Raw genomic sequence first — 23,302 nt, forward strand, 5'->3', positions numbered from 1 at the left:
ACTGTCTCAGGGTCTGCACATCGCTGCACATGCTGCATCATTGCAGTTCGATAAAAAATAAAAGAAAAGAGAAAAATAAATACGAAAATCAGGGGAAATTGAAATGGCGCCGTATTGACTGAATCGCGATTGCCGTACTGAGATGAGAGACGCGCTTGAAAATCGAATAAATGACAATGGTCAGATGCGGTGTTGTCGGGAGACGAGGGGCATCGCTCATCGCGCAAGCTGTACTCGAGTTACTAACGCCTGCAGCCCGCTGAAGAAATTCCTTACAAGGAAGTTACAACGATATCACTCATCGGGATCGGGTCGAGCTCTTCTTGGGTGGCGGGCCGGGCGGGTCGTCGGCTTCGGTATTGAATTTCATAACTCCAAAGAGACACCGAAATTAATGTAATCTACGCCCTCGCGATAAACTGCGCCGCGCTGTTCCCATTCTTGACTCGGTGCGGTGCGCGAGCTTGGAGAAAAGTCCACAGAAGGTATATAGATATTGGAAAAACGAGTGGAAACTATGGGCCGAATATAAGAAGGTGTTGCGGAATTTAAGGTGAAATGGGATTTCTCAAGGCACTACAGTAACTGAAGTATGTATATAAAGTCATAGCTTAACAGACTACTATTGGACTCCTTAATCTTATTGAAGGCACTATTTCCTATATGATAAAGTAGCGTATGCGATAAAGTTAATTGATTATTATTATTATTGTTATTTTTTTTTCACATTTTGTTTTTCTTCTCTATAGTATATGTAATCTTATACGTAGAGGTTTTAGGATAACTGGCTCTAGTATATACTGGCATCTTGTTCCATTGTTTCAAAGTTTCTCTATCTTTAGTATATTTATTAATTATCGTTATTCGTCGTTAAGAAAATTAAAATATTAGCTAATTGATAATGAATGCACTATACAGCCGATTTACAGAGCGTAGGTGTGTCTGTTACACGGACAATACTGAACTCGTCCGTGTCGCCTTTCGCACCGCACTCGTTTTTCTCTATCTACTCCCCCTCACCCCAGCCCTGACACGTTTGTGGCAGGTTTGCAAACGACGGTGCGGCGAAGGCAAAAATTAATTTACAAACTAAACGAATACTAGATTTATTTACTTATTTATTTTTATTTAACTATAAAGTTTTTACGGCTGTCTAAAGTGCACAATACTAGGTACAAAACTTAAGACAAATGATATTCGCGAAGTATGAAAACGTCTGGCGAAAGCGTTTTTGAGTTTGAAATTCGCGCGTCCTTGCGATTCATACCGAGATTTCCATGTAAGCACCTTCCAGCATCATCAATAGAAATGCATGAAAATTTTGAGCTGAGATTAAATAAGTATGTAGGTACATATCGTATTTGCTAGATTGTAGCATAACATAGTTATAGGTAGTCACGATATACTGTCCGTTAACTGGCATTCTATTATAATAGTATAGATTTTTTAAATTTAATTTTACACTTTTAATTTAGAACGTCTCTTGCTTGAATATAGTACAATTTTTATATATATTCTGTATATTTAGATCGAATCTGTCAATCGATCGCGAAAAAACAGTCGAATATGGTATGTAATACCATATATTATTATTATTGTGTTGGGGCGCGATACGGTACAGATGACGTAATATAAAGTTAGTTTCGCAAAGATTCGAGGAAGGTTTTGACTGATCCATTGCAGTGATTTACGCATACAGACGTCTAATACTGGCTCTTAGAGTTTACAGATTCATCGATTGTCCATTCCTAAACGCAAAATTCTTTGTGCATTTTGAATAGTTTCTAAATTTCACCCTAATTATTTATTTTAATTTACTTGATTTTCTTTTCACATTGCTTATTAGATTCATCACGATTGTATATTTCATTTAACTGAGCATGCTAAGTCCCAAGCTCCGTCATCGGAGTTTTACTTTATTTATTTAATAACATACTTTAATTATTTATTCATAATCGTTATTATTTATCCTAAAGTACTGTATTATTACTGGCTTTATTTTTTTTCATTCAATATTCTTCAACTTTTTTTCCTTTTCCCTTGTCAGTGGATCATTACTATGACGCTCTAGACTAGTTGAGCTGGCCTTATTTAATCGTATTAAATTAATTGGAATTGGAACAAATTATTAAAAAATTAGGCTAAAAATGGAGAATTCTTTACAATCGTATGACGTTTGTCATGCTGAACCCGCAGCGGTATTTTTTTCTTTTTCTTTTTTTTTTTTTTTTTTTCTTTCACCATTTTCACTGTCTTTTTGTTTTGTTTTGAAATACTAATTTTTCGATTGAAGTATTGCCGTGTTATTGAAATTCTTGGTTTGAACAGTTTTCGCACGAAATATCTGTACCTATAACAAACTGCAGCCAATCCGCGGTCGCGTGTCTTTAACTCTTTATACCCGAGCTTTGCGCGAACTGATATACGCATATGAAAAATACCATACAAATTTGAATAACATACAACGTTGGATTTTAAAGTACGGCGCTACTTGGCTATATGTATGTATACTAGGTTTATTATATGTATATTATAGTGGATTTGTTCATACGAGAAACTAAAACCACTCAACTAAATCGTTTCCCTCCTTCATCCTAAGACTTCTAAATCTAGTGAACGTTTTTATTTAATCTTTTTATTTATTTTGTTTTTCTAGTGCTCCCCTCCTCGACCCTTCCTCACCTGGCAGGCATATCGTTTAGTCTCTCCTCGGGGAGGGGCTCATCAGGTCCCGAATGTACTCGAACGTCGTAGCTGTAGGATTCTTCTTCGGCTTTCGACGTATCGCGGCCGCGACGACGACGATCAGTGCCTCTTCATATGGAGAGACAAGTGATCGCTCCTTGAGAAGGAACGCTGGCAAAGGTGGCACTTGAACGGTTTTTGACCGGTATGCTTTCGGTAATGCCGCGTCAATTCGTCCGATCTCGCAAACTTCCACGTGCATCCCACCCACGTGCACTGATACGGCTTTTCCCCTGTAACGATAAACGGAAAGAAAAAAAGATTAATTCTCGATTCGCTACCGCGTGCAGCCGAACATGACTGCAGACGCATTTTTCACATGCAGAATGTCCGCAAGTCGTGTGAAGGGTCGACCCACGCCGCCGCATGAGGTCGTCGACGGACGGTGAGTTGTTCCCTTAGACGACGACGACGGAAATAACGGTTCATACCGATGAGATAATGCATCGTCGTGATCGGCATGGCACGCATGTACCTTATGCCTATACCTTCAGCCGCGATCTAACTCACATGCCGCCGGGGCCCGCGCCCCGAGTGAAACCGAATGACATGCATACTAGTCGATGCGGCGGAATTCCTGACCCCGGAGACTCGCCGGCGAAATATGGTGATTGGGGTTCATTTGAAACCGCCTTTTTTTGTCAAATGCACGCCTGTTTTCCGATTGGACCTGAGATAACGATAGGGTGTACCTATTGTTGAAACAAAAAATGGGAAAAAAAGCAACCACTCCGATCGATAGACGCGCTCCGAGAAGGGTGAATAAGGATTGACCTCTGTATTCACCCTTCGCGTCACGAGGAAGAGAACGAGGATTCGAATAAGCATCGGTAAAATATCGAGCAATGACGATCCGCGATAGAAATCTCTCCGGCGGTGCTTTGTGTATACTCGCTGTGGCTCTTGTACGGCCATCTTCTTCATATTACTTTCTAGACAAATACACAGATTTCAGAAGAATGATCATTCGTTACGATATCGAAACTCGAGATTTAGAATAATTCTGTCCGTGTTCCTGCATGATATAAGTAAATTCGTATTATTATACGTGGAGAAATTTCAAACGCAGCACGAGAAGTGTTTTTAAAGACGTGTGGGATAACATGAACGTTCGAGTTCATAATTGTGAGAGATATGAGCGATATGAGGATTTAATGGTAACGATCATTTATCACTTGGTATTTTTTGTTCCTCGTTTTTCAATTAATTTATTTTCCTTTCTCGCAGAAGATCATTTAACTCTCCCTCTCTCAAGCTTGATAAAATCATTAACTCTTTTTACCGCGAAGACCTTAAGGCGCATTACCGTTGTCGGTTATTTATACGATCATAAATAATATTGTCACGATTTTAATTCTACCGACCAGTAAAACCATACGTTTATACAAATCGAGTAAAAAAAGACGAGAAAAAAATATTTAAAAAAGTTAGAATTTCAACAAAACGAAATGGGTTATTCCGTGGGTAAATCTCGGTGAGAGTCTAAAAAGCACACCTCGTGTTGCAACGGCACGTTATTATGATCACGCCGTTGATTGTTTCATTTAGTTTTTTCAATGCCTGTTCCTACAGAAAACACTATATCTCCGTTACGTTCCAAGTCTCCACGCTTCGCTCAATTTATTATAAACACCTGGGAAAAATATAACGACACAGAATGAAAAGAAAAGAAGAGAAAAAAAAAATTTAACAGTAAAAAATAACAACGAAACTGTTCGTCTGGGGTGAATTTTAAAGTAACGGCGAAGCCACCCGGTGATTGCCGTGAGTTTCGTTTGCCTCACACGAGCTGCAAGGCACGTTTCACCACCTGTCAATCAAAGTGATTGTTCGCTTGGGCAACGAGCGCTGAGGGCTCGGATCTGATCGTGATCAGAACCAGAGTGCCCCCTGGGAACTGGGTCTACCGAGTCTGTCGTGACACCAGTCAACGATCGTAGATCATATTCCAGGATCAAGTCACTCCTCGCGGACGTTGACGGAGAGGGGGAAGGCCTTTGACGGGTGTCAATAATGCATAATATTACTAACTTTTACACAACGCGGCGTGATGTATACGTAAGCGTACGTCATTCTTTGACGAATGATCCCTCGCTTGATTTTCCTTTCTTCAAATATTGTATAACGGAATCGTATACTGCGGTATGATCAGTAGGCGATTCGCTATCTATTTTATATCTATTCGTTTCGATAGGCAAATATTTGCAAGACGCAAGTGGAGTAGAGGAGAAAAATTTCAGCTTTTTTAGGTGATTCATGCCTAACGTTACCTTATACGCAAATCTGACATCAAATGGTGATTAAGAGATTGAAATAAAAGAGATAATCGTTTTGTTTTATAATTAACGACAGGTTCGTAAAGTCCCGCAACAAAATTAGCAGTTAACTCTGACGCTGCATGGTCTTATCGCATGCAATAATGACTTCACGACATTTATTTTTGACCAACGATATCTTCCACTGCTTTAGCAAAAATACGGTGCTGCCTGTCGAGAAGCTGATTGACTGTATATCCTTATAATTAATTGGCAGGATTTCGTTGCCACGAATCAGGTTTACGCAATTTTAATTATAGTTTTATTCAACATAAAACTGCGGTAACGAACTTTCCCGATGATTGGACATCGTCTTCGATCGAGATAGAACGGCAATTTAATACTCGAAGCGAAACAAGTTACTAATTCCACTTATCTTTACTCACGATTAGTGCCTTATGCTTCTTGATTTCCATACAGAATCTCGCGAGATAATATATGATATGTATATGCAGAGTGCAATGACATAGAAACGCGATGGTCAGCGCACGTTAGTTGCGTAATTAGGGAGTAATTAGCAATTTAAAAGTAGCATATAATACATCAATGAGTCTTTAAGTGCGAAAGGAGGCTCGTTCTATTTCTATGGGCCAGGTAACTGACGTATGTATATTGCACCATTAATAATGATACTGTACCTTTTCATTAGACTTTTTGACCTGTTCTCTTTACATCAGTTACATACTCTATTGCAGTGTAGCAATGAACACCGCGTTACCTCAGTGATCTCATTTATTATTTGCAGTATTGCAAACGTCTAACGTTCTGCACTCACGTTATGAATCAGAATTGCGTCGACCAATGGAGAAATCGCCTTGAGTGTATCACTGTAATAAAAAATTTTCACGAGTGAATTCGTTCGACGCTCAAGATATGGGATTTTGACGACAGCTCGAGTATAAATTCAATTTATTATAATTTGCGGTGCAAAAACCCGGACTCGGAATCAGAGTTAGTGATTTTTGAAGGCGTCTTTCAGCAGACGAGAGAGTTTCGTGTTTAATGATCTAAACCCGGGACAGCGACCGAGTGAGACTCCCGAATAATTCGTGCTGGCTACGTGTTCACAGGTAGAGAATTGCTTTGGGACATATAACGTTCCTCGTAAAATGAGGCGAATTAAAGTGTCGAGTAACACAGCTTGATTAGAGGTTCGTGGTTAACGCGTCTGTTTGCTTGGCCGGAAAGATCTGGGAACCGCCCAAAATCCATCAAGGTTCACACCGCCGGGCTGCCTAATCTCACCTGCGACGTACGTCGTCGTGTGACTCGCTCTCTTGTGCCGAATGTAAGTGCGTGAGAAAAATTCTTTGGTTCGTGCCGCGACCTCATTACCGTTTCAAGACCAGCGCGGTGCTGCTCACCTTCCATGCTTAACACTGCCCTTTCGCAAGCTCGACTAACTCGAGGTTCGCAAAGACCGCGCGAACTTTGCAAGGCGCTGTGCGGTTCCGATGGTGAAAATTTGAGGGACCTTCATTAGAGCGTCAATTCTGAAACGATGGACGAGCGGTAAGTTTTTAATTGTCGATTTTGTTTCACTCACTGCTGAGATTTCGTTGTGACAAAAAGGCTACCGGCTGCCGGTCTCAGCGGTGATCATGAATGCCAAGACGGTCTCACCGGCCTCGACATCCTGGACGCGGCCTCTGACCTCCTCGAGGAAAAACCCGAGCATCACGCCCAAAGATCTTTGGGTGCTTCCCGTTGCCATCAAAATATGACAGTCATCGTCGGTCAGGTGCTGGGATTGTTCAGCGCACGCGGAGAACGGGATGCGCACTTGTGCATCCGACTAGAGAAGCCACCTGTGAGCTCGGCTTGATTATTTAATTACTAGTTCTGAGGATCTTGGCACGTTATGCTTAAGCCCTTCCGCTCATGAGAGGCGAGTTGCGAGTCTGACGGACCTATGTCCACGCATGCCGAAGGAGTATTTATTTATTTATGTATGTATGTATGTGGGATTTATTTATCTGCACGTATTTTCGCAGTACCATTTGTCTTATATGTGACACAGGTACTCGTGAAGATGCGTTCCGGGTTCGAGACAGGGCTTTAAATACCGACGTGATAGGCTCTCCCAGTCTGAGTGAGTATTTCTTATGCTGGCCAAGTGTTTTAGAATTTAAATACAGAAAAAAACTCCTCTGCACGATCGGCAGAAGAGTCCGAGTAATTACTAATTACAGGGAATCTTGACAGTCACGATAAATTATTAGCTAACTGTAAAAGTGTTATACAAATGTTATCTTTGTATTTGAGCGCGTCGCCATTGAATTAAGGAAGATAATATGTTCTCCAGTCGTGATGCTCGTACTCTCGACACGAGACTTCAGATTATCTACAGTGTCACAGATATCGTATAAAGCTAATTGAAAGACCGTGTCCAAATTAAATTATGTTCGTACTCAGCGTGAATGATTCTTCTATTTTCTTACAATCGATTTAAAAATGTCGAAAAAAAAGCTAACAAGAAAATAATCAATATAAGGTACATTTTTTGAAAATTCTTACTTCAACATCAAATGGTCTGTATTTCTGATACTACATGCAAGGAGCTCCAATTCGCAAGTGGCAAGAAAAAAGTCTAATTGTACAAAGGGGATCCTACATCAACAAGTTTTGCTGCATCAACAGACTTCAACCGACAACAATCTAGCGCAGTGGGGGGATCGAGCGGTGCTACGTGGATTGGAGCGATACGATATTTGAGTCCGGTTTATTCGCCAGTTAAATTGCTTTAATTAATACATAAGATCGCCCGAGCCATCCTCCCGTCGTTCGTCAGACATCACGCTATCGTGAGATCACTGCGTTTTCTTACAATCCCGTTTACGAGCTAAACTGAAAACGGCGCTCATGCTATACCAAACTACGCAATTCACTCAATTCTAAGAAATACAGTGTAGACATAGGTGATTCCACCCAGGTTTTTTTGTCACTTTCAGAAAATATTGAAAAATGTATCGTCACTCGACGCGAGGTAGAAGTTTTGAAAGACGTATTAAATAAGATCAATTAACCACACACGGCTCTCCCGTCATCTTGACTGTCAATTGAGTAGTATTAAAGACTACACTGTATTCGCTGGAATGAAGGTAAAAATAAAGAATCTAAACAACAAGAATTTTGGTTTCAGTGCTAGCATAACTTTTAGTCTCATTCTTCTCATAATCAGATATCAATTCCGTTATGATTTCGATTATTATCCAAGGAAGTTGAGTATGGTAAATGCAGTATTCAGGGATTATTTAGCGAGCTACACTTTTCTTCTCCGTAACCTTGAAGTCATGTATAATCTTGTATTTAAATGATAGACTGGAATCGGCTGTGCGAGATTCGCGAGTTGAGAACCGCGACTTGATAGTGCACCCTGGTCTAGACGGAAGATCCTGGTTCCCACGACCACACCCTCCCCACCACCATCTTCTTCTAGTACAAGTCAATGATTCACCGAACCGTCTGCCAGACAGTTTGAAACACAGGCACGAGCTGCGCGAGTTTTAACGAGTCTCAAGTCCGATCGTCCATCGTTACGAGTCCGCAAAATCATTATCGTGGTGTATAGTGTATACGATATCATAAAGACGATTTTATAACGCAGAGGAGACCGGGGTCAGTCGTAAGACTGGAGAGAAGACGCGACGTACTAGATTTATTCGCGACTATCACCATCGTGTTGGTTAAGGAAATTAAACCGAAAAACGGAAACGAGTCCTGCTGCGGACACATTTTGGCAACGATACCGATAACATACAGTGGGAATAGATTTCCAACGAAACAAAGCAGTGCTCGAGAGCGACTACCAAACAGTAATTTCCTTTTACCATTTACGTCAAAACACACCACGATGCATTCATATCCATAATAAATGAGAAAGTAAATAACGCAGCGCGGCATAATGTCATTAATTAACTCCTTTTTGAGAAAATTCTTTATCGCTGGCAGTTCGACGACGGTGTCGTATATTCCGCAAGATAGGTATGGTGCCTATTGCCCCAGGGAACAATTCGCGTACGAAGCCACGTACACTTTACCTTGTTATGAATGAATCTCTGATACCGATCTCGATTGCTTAACAATGCACCGATTATCCCGTCGTTTTGTACAATTATTCTCTCCGCCTTATGCCTACCCTGAACATCCACCAGGCATCGTGCATACGTGTACGGTATCTGGCCATTTCGCAGAGCTCGAGACTTTCAGACTACCGGAACAGACGCGAGTCTATTAGATGATCTGATTTACGTAACAGATTATCGGAGCCAGCCAAGCCTTTATAAAACTTTTTATGATTTTATCGAATGACGATAGAGGCGAATAGAAATTTTCACGACTTTTTCCAGGACTCAGTGTGGTCGAGACACATTATACTGGACTCACCTGTGTGCGTTCTCTTGTGAGCTTTCAGGTGCGAACTCTTCGTATAAACCTTGTCACAGCCTGCCACGTCGCATCGGTGGACCTTGCGTCTTTTCAGGGCATCTCCACACTCGCTGTCAACTCCCAGTCCGCCTCCGTTGCCTCCAACCACACCGATGCCACCGACACCGCCGTTACCTCGTCCTCCCGTCCCTAGTCCAGCCACAGGCGCAGGTCGCTTGTGAAATACTCTGAGGAGAAAAAATTAATGGATATTTTTTAACACGATGTGGATATTCATTCGGTTAGTTCAAATTCTTACGATATTTGCCGGATTTTATGCTGGTTTGTGTAAAGGGAAGAAGAGAAAGGAAGACAGAGAAGGGAAAGAGAGAGAGAGAGAGAGAGAGAGAGAGAGAGTGAGACACAATATACAGTCTGGTAGTGAACCATGACAAACAAAGATACTTATTGATTATTTCGATGAAGCCGAGGGTCTGCGGGCGTTTTCTCGTTTTACTGTTTCTTGGCTAAAATTCAATTTTCCATGTCTGATAGGTACACCGACTACCGCAAGATCCCGTCAGCAGCTGACTGTGCAGAAATAGAATGTACCCAACGCCTATCTCGACTTCATATTATTCAAAGATAAATAAATCTCTGGTGGGTATAAGGTTGAACGATTCGCTGAATGGTTCCCATTTGTCTCCCCGTTTTTCCGCGGACCATCGATCGAGATCGTCTCTCCCCGGGAGTCCGGATTCATCGGACAACCGGCAAAAGACAATAACGGGAGCGCCTCGCGTCGAAACACGAGAAATCCTTCGTGCAATATATCCTCCAAGGAGTTTGCCGGGAGCAAAGAGCTTTATCGGCGTTGCTCGTTCGTCAACAGACATGAGTTGAGGTATCGCTCATCCAGAGTCGTTCATACACAGAAAACTTTACGGCCAAAGAGCAGAGCGGAATTTTTATTTATTAAAGTGAAATCTATCATCGCGAAAAATCACCTAAATTCACCGTCGATGATCATCCGGACAATGTGCGATGAGCAGGGATGAGAATAATTTGAAACCAACGGTTTTTGCATTGGTCGGGAAAGGGGGGAATCAACTTTGCAATACGACCGAGTGAGGCGGGCCTTCGTTCGTTGCCTTCCCCGTTCCGTTGCTACTCATTACGAACCGCCTAGAAATTTTTGTATGGTAATCAGTCCCCCCCGACTAGCTTTCATCTTACGCGCCGCATCTCGCCAGCTTCCTAATCTTCGCTTAACTCTCGTAGCCCAGTACTAAACTCATGCAACCTGGCTTCTAGCCCACGTCAGTCTTCTTCTCCTCAGGCTGCACTGACTTTTCTGATCACCGTTGTTACTCTTAATTGCTTATAAACATAGTCATTGCATAACTACAGCAAAGACCCTGTATTTACGGCTCCACGCCTTACATTCGCCCCTTTTCTTGTCTAATTTGACACTGCACTTGATACTGGTTGTATGTGACTTCGAACGCGTTATTACTTCCACATTTTCATTTTTTCAAGTCTGCATTCGTTTTTGTAACAACCGTACTTCGCCGCAAGTGTCATTCGACCCTGTGATTATGTGCGGTAAAGGTATACCGTGACAGCACAGTGTCGTTTAAAAATTAAAAACAGCTTCGTTTGGGATTACGTGTACGAATTCTCGGTGGCGAACAGTTATTCATGAAATGATTTTCTTAAAAAAAAATTTTCAGGTACTTCAGAAATAGCGTAAAAAATCACATTCAGTTTTCAGAGATAAATGAATAAAAATTATATTGATTAATACGATAATATAATCTTGTCCTGCGGTACTGACTGCAACGGTATTTTCTTGAAGATCTATCTATCATATGAACTCCATTTTGAAAATCATACATCGATAATTAATCGCGGGAGTCGATGAGCCTGATCGGCATTTCAAAATTCGCAATTTTTTCAAAGTTGGAATTGATGGTAATGATGCAAAGTGTTCACAACCGTTCCCGTGAACACTTTTTAAGTATTCATAGTTTCATCGTACGTAAAAGGACTGTGAAAAAAGCCGGCAGGTGTGACAAGCCAGTGATTAGGTGATTGACTGCGAGAGAATAATCGACGATTCTGCAATTTCCTTTCAATATTCAGTCGAAGTACGTATGCAATATAGGAGAGTATCTGCAATGCAACAACTATCCTTGACTTTATTACACACTGTCACTTGATCATCGCACACGACTACATTATTGTTGACAGGATAATCTGTCCATGCGTAGGCACACGATGATATGTGTGTAGATAAATGATATGAATTGATAATTGCAGATAGGTATATACGTGGCTAGAAATACTTCCTTTTTCAAGTCGATCGGAATCCAACGATTTGTCGTAAATTGCCGGTGAAGACACGGGTCTCTGAAGGAAGCAGGAATATACGTAGGCGAGCCGTACTTGGAGAACGAGGCAGTATTTTCCCCCTTGACGTTTTAATTTCAAATAAACAGGATAGTCGTGCACCACAGGAGATCGACGTCGACGGAAAATCTGTCATCGTCGGCAACTGACGGGTGAAAAATTGCACCGAGTTCTTGGATTCCCCGAACTCACCGTCCCCGGAACGAGTTTGCGCTTTTTGACGTATACCATTTTCGCACGACGATCAGGGAGAATATATCTTTCGAACCGCTGAATTATCAATGAAATTATAAGTGGATAGAAAGCGATAATGCGCCGGTTTGATTAGCCAAAGAAACTGATCCGTCTTCTGGCTCATGTCAGTGAATAAATCAACGTGCAATAGGTATGGTGTAAAAAACCTGCAATGTTCTGGCGAAGATGAAAAGATGTAGAGGGAAGAAAAAGAAGCGGAGACGAATAATGAGAGAATTGTATGGATAACAGATGTGGGTATAATCTACTCACAGAGAGGCTTCTTTTATCCTCTGGAGGGCGAGGAGGGCTGCCGATGAAGAAACTAGCACAGCGTCCGGGGGTTCAGCTACGCACGCCGTCACCTCTCTCACCCGATCTCTCTCCCTCTCCCGCTCTCTCTCCCGATCCCTCTCCCTCTCCCTTTCTCTGTCCCGTTGTCTTTCCCGCTCCCGCTCCCGTTCCTTTTCCCGTTCCTTCTCCCGTTCCCTCTCTCGCTCAATTTCTCGTTCCCGTTCTTGTTGTCTCTCTCTTTCCCTCGTTCGTCGTTCTTTTTCCCTCTCCCTCTCCCTCTCCCGTTCGCGCTCCCGTTCCCGCTCTCTCTCCCGGTCCCGTTCCCTCTCGGTTGCTCTCTCTCGTTCCCTGTCTCTCGCGACATCTCGCAGCGGTAGCGGTGGTGGTACTAGAATGAGAAAATTCTGTTATCAAAAAATGGAAGGGGTTGAAAAATTGAATATCAGGTAAAATTTTGGGTAGATGAAAACGCGAAACACATGACACAAAAAATTCTTCGTATCCATATGCGTGCAGGATAAAGGTGAAGAAAACTGGGTTCGAGAAATCGTTAAACAGGGAGGAAAGGGTCACTGACCAAGAAGCAAAACATGTCACGATCGCCCCTAAAGTCCCAAGCGCAAGCCGGGATTTTCTAGCGCTTATGAATATTGTAATAGCCAATGCGAGATGCATGCGCATCTCAACGGTCGAGAGGAGTCGGCTGCTGCGATTTCTTGTGCACGCGCGTAAAGCGACAAGCATGTTAAATACCCGTGACATTGCTGTTACTAATTAAACTTGCATGAGCGCCAATACATTGCCGGTTAGAATTCGAGGAATGTGGAATCCGGAGGGAGTTATCGATTCGCACGAAAATCTATTGAACTTAAGCCCGTCGCGCCGACGCAGATAAGCGTACAGTGAGGTGGTTAATTCCAGTTCGTGCTCGACAACTTGATCGTTTGATTTTTGAGGCCGTCGATTGCCTCCTAATGGACGTGAAATTCCCATTTCTTTCACGCGCGCATTGCGCGGCTTTGTATAAGCGGAGAAGCCGTCAGCTGTGCTGTCTGAGGGTTCCAGTTCGCGAAATTGGCAATTACGCAAGAAATTTCAGGCCAATTATAATCACCATTATTAATTAACCGCGTCTTATTCCGTGTAATTCATTGTCCGCTAACGAAGCACGAAATTTTGCCGCGTCATAAATCTCTCGAGACGCAAATGCTGATATGCTCAACTTATTGTTAATAACTTTTCAGGGACTCTGTGATCTGGAGCATGTCGTCTTCGAATCATCGAGTATTTTACCTTCGAATCATCAAACTCGTCAAGGGGCGACAACGATTCATTTGACAAAAATGTCCAGGCAACAAGACTTGTACCGACGTTAAACGAACGGGTTGCGGCTAACGAAGTGCGGCCGGAACACTGAGGGCACTCGTTTGATCCCAGGTAACAACATTCGCGGCACGTCCGCGCGGTATCATTGGGGATTATTTTACCGGGAGCTTTGATCCTCCGCTGGGAGATCGGAACGTTTTTCTATCCCCCGTACTTATCTCGCCCTTGCCTAGAGAGTGAGAATCATTAATATCATCTGATTATCCCTCAATTTGGCAAATATGAAAAATCCACGGTGCACTCTGCCCATAAATCGGCGGATTAACCCCCGCGGTTAACGTTATCAATTACCTCCAGTTCTTATTGAACTCCGACGTCAAGACCGCCCTATTACCGGTAATACTCGAGGTTAAGAGAGGATGGGCTTTAAGAGGGCGCGAGAGTACCGGGGTCAGGCACGCAGAGAGACCTGTCAGTTACTCTGACGACTCCGGGGATCCATTAGACGCAAGTTTCCCTCGGACCCTGGCTAGATCGCACGTTAATGGCCCTAACGAGATGCGGGCAGGCACCTGGGGCAAAAATCCCCCCCGAAGAAACACCTAATTAAGGAAAGGAACAGGGAATTATGACATGGAGTATATACGTGTGATCAATCCGACATTGCATACCACCAGTCACGATTAGAGTGCGGAGCTCTGAATCACGACCGTACAACAACTCACCCGTCAGCGGGCTAAAAATCTACCTTGCGGTATGTGTAATTATCAAGGTACTATATTGATTCCGTACATATAAGATTGCTGGTACAACAAGGTTCTCGGATGTAAGACTACTTTGTAAAAATTGAACGATGTACGTTATTTCCTACCATTATTCACACCCGTCGTATCTACGGTTAAAAATACATTGTGGATTTGAATTCATCATTACTGAGCACCTCGGCAGTGCACTTCACGTTAGTCATTGAATATTGTTGATTTGGCAGGCCGTGTCAACATACGTGAATGCAACTGCGTGTGCAAACGGTATTGATTCCAACCCGGAGGGTCTGAAGCATGGGAAAGAGCTGGATACCCGCCAACCAAAAGCTGGAGCAGAACACGCGACAGCTTAAAAATTAAACCCCATGGTCGATCGTTCGTGCTTCCGATTCGTGAGATGCTGAGAGAGAAGCTTCGTTGAGAAACTATAACATGTAGATAGGCCTGAGCGGTGCCAGCGAGGGAACGTTACCATCGAACCTTCGTAGCAGTTTATATTTAAAATTATTCAATTCAGGTCATGTTTTACATAAGTCTCTGACCCATGTATCTCACCAAGAGGCAGCCGGGCTCTATCGTCAGATGCATCTCGTGAGGCTGGCTCAGAGAGTCTATAAACATTTAACTCCGGATTGTTCTGATGGACGGATTCTCTTTGGATGGTCAATGTCCTTTTTTCTTTCTTTCTTTCTTTCTTCATTTCCCTTAGGTATTGATGGCGGTCGGTTTTTAGGTAAGATTTTGCGTACCTGTAACCCTCTACATGTAACCAGGAAAGAAGAAACGAGGACAGCTTTGGTGCTGCTGCGGATCAGAGGACGGGCTATTTTTCAATAAATCATTGTTTACGAGCATGATGATACGCAAGATAGGTGGTGGCGTTGGGGCTGCAACAACGTGTAAACCCCGAGCCCTACGGTTAGCGTAAGAGGCGTGAGAAACTCGATACTAATGACTACAGTGGTCAAGTTACGAGGCGAGCAGAAACCGGCTGATACCATCTTCGCTAAGTACAATATAATATCCGCTTAGTTGGCACCTAACCGTGCTCTCGGAAACAAAAGTGGTTACCGGTGAAGCGCGGAATTCTTCTTCACACTCCTGCCGCAGTCTGAGTTGTCTGCCTAGACGACGCGCTACGATACCTCCAGTAAATCATCGCAGGTCTAACCTCTCGCATACAAACCGTATTTCCGGGCGGGCGCATAATGTACACGCCTCCGGCATCCTTTAAATACTTCGGTGTCCCAAAAGGAGTTCACGACTTCCTTGGAGCTGGTGAACACTAAAGAAATCAGACTACCGTACTCTTCGCTGTCATTAGAAAACCTCCAGTGTTCCGACATATGTGTCTTGGGTAGATTATCTTTTCTCACTGCTTTGATCTCGCTGGAAAAGGTACTTTAGCAGTCTTTCGTCGAAGTCCTTTTATCCGAGCTTGTATTAAAAAATTTGAAATCAACGGGTATAGAGACAAATGAGCATTTACTGACGTTGTGAAAGTTAAGCTTGTCAATCAGAAATATCCTTGAATTTTACTGTCCAGAGCTGATTGTAGATTGGCGGAAGGCTCATTCATTGATTTCAACTCATCCTATCCTCGGTGCTTAAAATGACATGATCATGGCATTAGATGTGCCCGCCGCACCTCACGTTTTCTTCGCTTCTAGCATATAGTTACTCATACGGTGACGCTGGATAGAGTGGGTAGAAGAATCCAGCGTTAACCCTCGGGCGATGCGTCGTGAAATGAATCCGTATATTAACTGCCCTAGATTAGTTGACGACAAATTACTATACCACGATCATCTAGTCTCCCTCATCAACAGCCTCCTCCTGATTGGTTTCTGAACGAGTAGCACTGCGGGCTGGTCTGATTGCAACCCGCGAGACATGAATTCTAAAACTGCGAGAGGCAGCCTCCTTGATCTTCCAGGCATAGGTATATGCATAACCTTTTGCCTCGCAATGGGTAGCCTGGGTTATGCGGTCAGCGTCGAGATGAGGCATTGTTCTGCAAATACCCACTACCTAATAGGACTCGATAGCGGTAATCACGAACTTGTGGGTCACCCCAGGGAACCTTCGGGCGCATTACTTAAGGCAGAGAGGCACGAGCGAACAGGTGAGGAGTCTCGGTACGGTGTTCGAAGCGCACCTATGCGCCACATTCTCGGTTCTGGTCCTGGATGAGCAGGGCACACCAAGCGGCTCGACCACCTCGGATCGTCCATCACCGATCGTCGATAGATTTATCGCGTATCGACACCTCGCACCGCTCCCCGACTCGACAATTTATGCACCTTGCCTAGCGGGCACCCGTCGCATCATTGAAATAGAACCAGCCTGCATTAACAATAATCTATTTGCACTTTGCGCTATCTCCGAGACTATATCTTGGTATACACACGGTGCAGAGGGGGGATTAGAAGAAACGCGGGAAATACGGTTATAGAAATATTCCACGGGTCACACGCGTTTGACCGTTCTGTTCTGTTGGTAAAAGGATTTGAAACGCCGGAGCTATGGAAGCCAACCGGCTCGACGTATCGTAATGTGTCTCCAATTAACGTGGGTACCTACTCGGATAAATAATGACCAAGATTGCAACGAGGCTCGAAATATTGTCAACCCAGCTCATGGTCGAGGCAGGTGTACAGCGAGTGGGTGGCAGCGTGGAATATCTATGTAGCCAAGGGATTCCCGCCACCACTCGGCTAATAAATATCAATTTTTCCTCACACTCTTCGTGCATGGTGGCCGTGCCGCAAGGTCTACGGTCTCCATGCCTTTGCCTTTGCCTTTGCCGTCCACATCGCCTTTCCCAAGTCTTATTTTCACTTTACTTATTTATTTACTTAGGAATTTTTCATCAAAATTCAGAAAAACCGCGATTACAACGATAATAAATTAGCACGTACGACCTTATCGAGCCACATAATTCATCATGCGGTTACGTGTTCGCTGTAAGGCAAAATCCTTGTGTACACTGCACACGCACAAACTCTCTGGCTTCGTATCACACCAACGTGCCCGACCCTGTACGTACCTTTTAAGCATTAAAGCTGTTAAAAACTCTCGGAACACGTGAGCTCCTCTTGTCGTTACATAGTTAAGATACGAAGCCTCTCCGAGCTGGGATTGGTCGTGCAGAATTTATCTAACCTCCGTTACGTTCGGCCCTTCCAGTGCTCTCGCTACTGGCGAATCGCGAAGTCGCTTCGCTATTGAGTTATCACCTTTGTACACTGGCGTTCCCTAGCTTTTTCCTGATCGTTCATCGGCCTTCCATCGAACGCCGCGTGGTTCCACTCCGCGCCATCACAGCCATGATCATACTCCGAACGAGTTTAAACTTATGCGAATGCTCCTTAGTCCGGTTATCGTGAATGGCAAAATACCTTCCGCCCAAGTTGGCTGCGAGCTCTGGAAGAGCAAATTATCTAGAATTCAAACGGATATAAATTTTAGCTGATATGCAGGATGTCTGTTGGACCTGATACGAATTACCAACTCTCATGGTTCCGACTTTTGCTCTTTGTCGTCGCGAACCGCGGTATTGCCGCTGAACTGGTCGGCAATAACGCCAAAACAGTTCGATGCATTAATAGAGGTAGTTAGGTAGCAAATAGGCGAGCCGCGTTCCTTAATGGGCATCAATTTCCATCTGTCCATTACTATTACCAAAGACAGAAATCCTCATAGGCGGTTTATACAGACTGAGATAGAGAAGCGAGAAGACCGCACTCGTAAAATTATCTCCAACCGCGCGTACGACAGTACAGCTGAAGCTGATCATACCGATGGTGCAGGTACCGACCTCTCGGATGTTTCTCAGGCACGAATTTGCCACGCAAGTATGCCTTCGGATTTTCATTCCAACCATACGCCATTTACGGATTAACGTCAGGTTGCATAATAGTATAAGTACGGAGACGAAAGCGTGCCACGAAGTTATTCCGTTTGGTTAACGAGGCGTGCAATATAGGTGCAGGGTAATTAATTAACTCATGCACTCGTTCTGCTATACACGAAAAAGACGAGCATTCTGTAGAGCGCGCAATAACGTGCCCATCCGTCGTTGAACATAATGCAGAAAAGCGTATAGACTACTTTCTCACAGTGGTAGTAAATCGCTCGGGTGTTAATACCTCCCGTCTCAATGGATCTTTCACGCGGTCTTCCGTATGTTGCAGCCCGTTTGGCTCATGGATATTACCTAAATCACCTGGAAAGCAAGACATCGTCCTGCTGCGGCTGAGCCAACAAATCACAGGGGTAGCAATAATTCCCCCTGACCTTGGTCCACGACCCCTGGCCTCTTCGAGTTCCCAGTGTTGCTATGGTGCCGGCCAATCGCCCTATATCTTCCACCGCGAATACATTACCACGAAGATTAGTGTGCGAACGAGAGCTAGTCGCGGCTTTCTCGATGAATCCTCGAATGGTACTTCTTCTCCTTCTTCTTCGGCTGCTCGGCAAGGCGTGGGCGCGAGTGTCAGCCGGGCATGTAATATCGAGTTGTTTTCTTTGCAGCACCGTCTCCATAGATGTACGTGGGCTCTCGGGCCACGCGCTCGCTGACCAAGCGAGTACATTTTACGATCGACACCAGGGTGTTCCGAGCGCGACTTAAACAACTATTCATAAATATTGCTGAAGGTTATGAAAGTTGCACGTTGCGCTCTCTGTAGGCAAACGTTTTACTCGTAAATCATTGTTGAATCGGCAATAACTACGAGTGTCTGTCCCTCCTTGGTCACTGCTCATATTCAGCACTGGGGACTTCTGGCAACGTCCTTAATGTGGTTCCGGATGATACATCGATGTGAAAAAAGATTGGTTTCCAAACTACTAACCCCTTCTCCTTGCACAACCGAAAGTGCCGATTTTATTTTTGTCGTTGGTTCTCCATTGCCACGTGTCAAGATATTTGATAGAGCCTAATCTCTTCTTCCATCTCTATAAAATAACTTTGATATGGTCTCTGACTAGATAAAGTTATGCAAACTGTAAACGCGACAACAAATTTTGAACCAATTACCAATACGATTTATCGTTCGGAATGTATATCTCAAAATACTTTTTGTAACGGTTTTAGGAAATTGAGCGGCGAAGTTAAATATTACAGAAAGATTACACAAATCCATTGCAATTCACTATCCATATTTTTCTCAAGTGAATTTTCTTCTCCAAGTTAAGGCAAAATGTCAATTACCCATATTTTCATGCAATATCGGTTTCTTGAATAACACCCTACGTATTTCATTTTAATCTCAGGGAGCAACGGCACTCTGCGTATCGTTGGCATAATTTTTCAATTCGTCTCAATAGCGGACGCCAAAACGCTAATGTTGGAGCGACGCTCAGCAGCGATGTGGATGCCCGTTGGAGCGAGTGCGTATGTTAATAATTATACGGATCGATAATATAATTTATGCTTTCACCAGATGAATATAACGGCCGGATCTTATTGCAAATGAGTAATCTGAACCGCCCCGCCTCCGCTCGCAGTCTCTTTTGCACTGGTCCATCAAGAGGGTGGTGAAGGTAGAAACAGTCAGTCTCTGCGCATTTTTTTTTTTACTCTGCGCATCCGTAACACAAGCTGTAGCGCCACTTCAATGCGGATACGCTACAGATCCGATATGGGGTCGATCAAGAAAAACATATGATGCCTGAAGGGGATTTTTGATTATATACAGGTTAATTCTAGATTCACCTGGTCTCATGTTGCCCAGTTAAAACGTTTCGATACAGTTTCTTCTTTTTCTGATTGTTACATCACGAAGCGAGGCGAGGCTTTCGCAACGAAGAATCTACATTCTGGCCAATAGTGTCAATAATGTCTAGCCTGCGACCGGATAGCGTAGATTTATATTTTCAAATGATGGTATCAAAATTTACCCAAAAATGTCAGTGGCTTATTGTCAGATATGCAGGCACTCTTCGGGCGAAGGTGACTAATTTCAATTTTCGGATCCAATGAATACATTATTCTCTTGACGAACACTACCCACTGGAGGTTTTAGCATTTGTGGAGTCAAAGAAGAAACGCGGTGGTAACTCGTTTGTCTCTTCTTGTGATAAATTGCGGAGATTGATCCGATCACGACGTGTCCTCGGCTGAATCTTACCGGTAGACATTCGAATCAGGCATGCGAAATTCGTCCAGATACGTACTTCACCTGTCACCGTCCTCGATACACGTTGATATATTACCGCTAAATAGCGTTCTCTGCGATTCCTATAACTCGATCGACGCCGATAAATCCTCATACTCGTGCTAGCAATGTTTGTTCAGTCAAGGTTCACTCTGATTGCGGCGGTAACGACCAGCAGCCATCGTGAATTTAGTATATCCAAATAAATTTTTTGCTACCTCAGTGCTGTAGGTTGGTAAAAGTAACTCAGTGACTCGCAGCTATCGCATAACTAGAGAGGCGCTGAATTTCGGTCAGAATTTCCCAGATTTTTCATTATCATTGGCGTGGGGATTCTCTAAAAATGAAAAACCTATAAGCAATGTTGCCACATCTGAACAAAAGACGACTGACGAGCGATGCAATGCTCGCGGGTTTACGCGTGCGGCTAACTTATGTTAAACGGATGCTGCACCGCCTCTGGAGATATACCTCTTGGTTGCTCACCGTCAGACGTGTGGAATTCGTTAATTCAAGATTACGCTTCCACAAGGGTGCAGCCTAATATGCATAACAGCATCGATCGTTTATTTTTCCCTTGCGAACAGAAAGTTAATACGCCGTTGGTTGTAAACCCAAGCGTTGTAGCTATTAAGTTGATTGGAACAAAATGAATCCATAGTCAAAGTGATCCATATTGTTGCAAATACAAGGACCATTGTATAATTAGGTAGATCGCTTTGTTCCATTCTAGACCAAGGTTGGCCACAGCTCACTGCGAATGAATAATAGTTGTAGAGCGTTGGCGGAAGAGGGAGCTTTTCGTTTCCTCTAATCTAACACGCTGGTTTGACACGACAATTTTTGCATGAACCGCCACGTGAAAGAATTTTGCAGTAACGTTATTCGCACCACAGTGAAGGTATATTTGAACCATAATACATCATCTTAGCTGGATTTCCGGTACGTCGTCAACTTTTTCAAGAAAATATACCCATAATTCGCCCCCGAGTATGAATCGAGCGCCAACGCCTCTCAAGTCAGCCATGAATGACGTCAACATTTAAAACGTACGTGTTTGACATATAATGCACGATGCCCACAGCCTCGCTCGGAAGACGCCATTAAATATTTACGATAGTCAGCTAGTGATAGTCTGCCACCAACGACATCGGCTAGCCGCCCGCCCTGAAAGGCCTCAGGCTCATACTATTGCACGTCGCGTACACGGAGGAATGGCTAATTTTGCAAATAAATCTCTTTTTCGAAGCGTATGTACAACTCAGAATATTTTTCAGAAATTTATTTTCTCAAACGTCCGCGCGACTCTGACAATCAGACAGGCGCTGACGCAAGGCGTCATTGTCCTACGAACGCAAACAAGTTTTCACATTGTTGGTTATAGTAAGTTCTTCTGGTCTCTCTTTACAGCACTACCTGCATTGACCCCTTCGAAGAAACATGCCTGCCTAGGATTTTATATTTCTGCTCACCTAGGTTGTTCGTAAGTGTTTTCTACGATCCGAGAAATGATTGTCTGCATATGTACACCAGCTAAATATTGCTGTCAAATTCAATGATGAGGAATGATCGTTACGGGTACATTCGATATTCTTTTCCATTTATTCACCCTTGCATGCTATTCGGAAAATTTGTACTTGTTATTATTGCGATCTTGGCTTGGCAAATGTTGTGTTAATCCATCGCAAAGTCTGGAGGATTTTTTCAACTTTCTTGGCCGGTTAGGAACGCATGCATGTTCCTTTTTCCTGTACACTCGACTAGGTCTGAATGCGGGCTGTCAGTTATTGCAGCACTTGGGCAGACATGGGCGTTCCCGTTTATGTCTTCTGCTGAGTTGGTTAAATACGGCAAGTCGGCGTGCAGCTTTCGAAGGATTTAATTAATTATCCTCCAAGCAGAAAATGCTAATAACCTCAACTCGTCTCAATATACGTTGTTAATAATGTTCAGAGAATGGTAAATTCCGTATCAATGTCTTTCGGTGTTTTGAGTGTCACTAAATTGACCTGCCAACCCCAATTTCACGTGGTTTGAGCCAATTGAATGTATGTTAATGATATAGCGTTTGCAATTGTAACTAGCATTAAAATCCGATCTGTTTTTCGGACAATTACCGCTATGAATAATTTTATTTCTGGTATTGCGCAAAAAATATGTAAAAATAAGAAACCATGCCTGTATGATTGCGGCAACTGCTCACAGACAGGACAATCCGTCACGAATGGTGTCACTGTTAATGCGGCTGCTCACAGTCAGGATAATTATAAATATATTAACACGAACGAAGTTCGTTTGTGACAGTTTGTTGGTTTGCAAAATTTTCCGAGCTACTATTGACTCCAGCTTCAAGTTTGCTCGAGGTTTTTTCGGCTAATTGGCGAAAAGGTTGGTACAACTACGAAACAATATAACAGCTGCAGAATACTTACCCGATACTGTTGCACAAGAACGTCTTGTTCAAGGCTGCGGCGTTGCTTGTTTCCAATGGAATATTTTAGCTTATTTCTATAAAAGGCAGGCTAAGCAGTCTTGGCGTAGAACGTGCGCCTCTTGCATCCGAGACGCGGACGAAGTCAATTCAATCACGAGTTGAAAGATACTTTCCGCGAGGCTGGGTTTCTATCTATAGATTTTTCAAACTTTGTTACGCGTAGCTTACACATTTGGCAGACACGTG

At 43.4% G+C, this 23,302-nt stretch overlaps 1 protein-coding gene across 3 annotated transcripts in view; it reads right to left on the reverse strand.

The window, feature by feature from the left end:
- Window positions 1–640: 640 nt before the first annotated feature.
- Window positions 641–23,302, reverse strand: part of LOC124408808 (AF4/FMR2 family member lilli-like) — a 252,252-nt gene continuing 229,590 nt past the window's right edge. For all 3 annotated transcript variants that reach the window (XM_046886019.1, XM_046886020.1, XM_046886018.1), the window contains 3 exons: window positions 12,348–12,756; window positions 9,447–9,676; window positions 641–2,978 (listed from right to left, as the gene is read on the reverse strand). In XM_046886019.1, the coding sequence (XP_046741975.1) occupies window positions 2,806–2,978; window positions 9,447–9,676; window positions 12,348–12,756 (812 nt within the window). In that variant the 3' untranslated portion in view covers window positions 641–2,805. The remainder of the gene's footprint in view (window positions 2,979–9,446; window positions 9,677–12,347; window positions 12,757–23,302) is intronic.

Source organism: Diprion similis, chromosome 8 (genome assembly GCF_021155765.1).
Source record: "Diprion similis isolate iyDipSimi1 chromosome 8, iyDipSimi1.1, whole genome shotgun sequence".
In the NCBI taxonomy this organism is placed as follows: domain Eukaryota; kingdom Metazoa; phylum Arthropoda; class Insecta; order Hymenoptera; family Diprionidae; genus Diprion; species Diprion similis.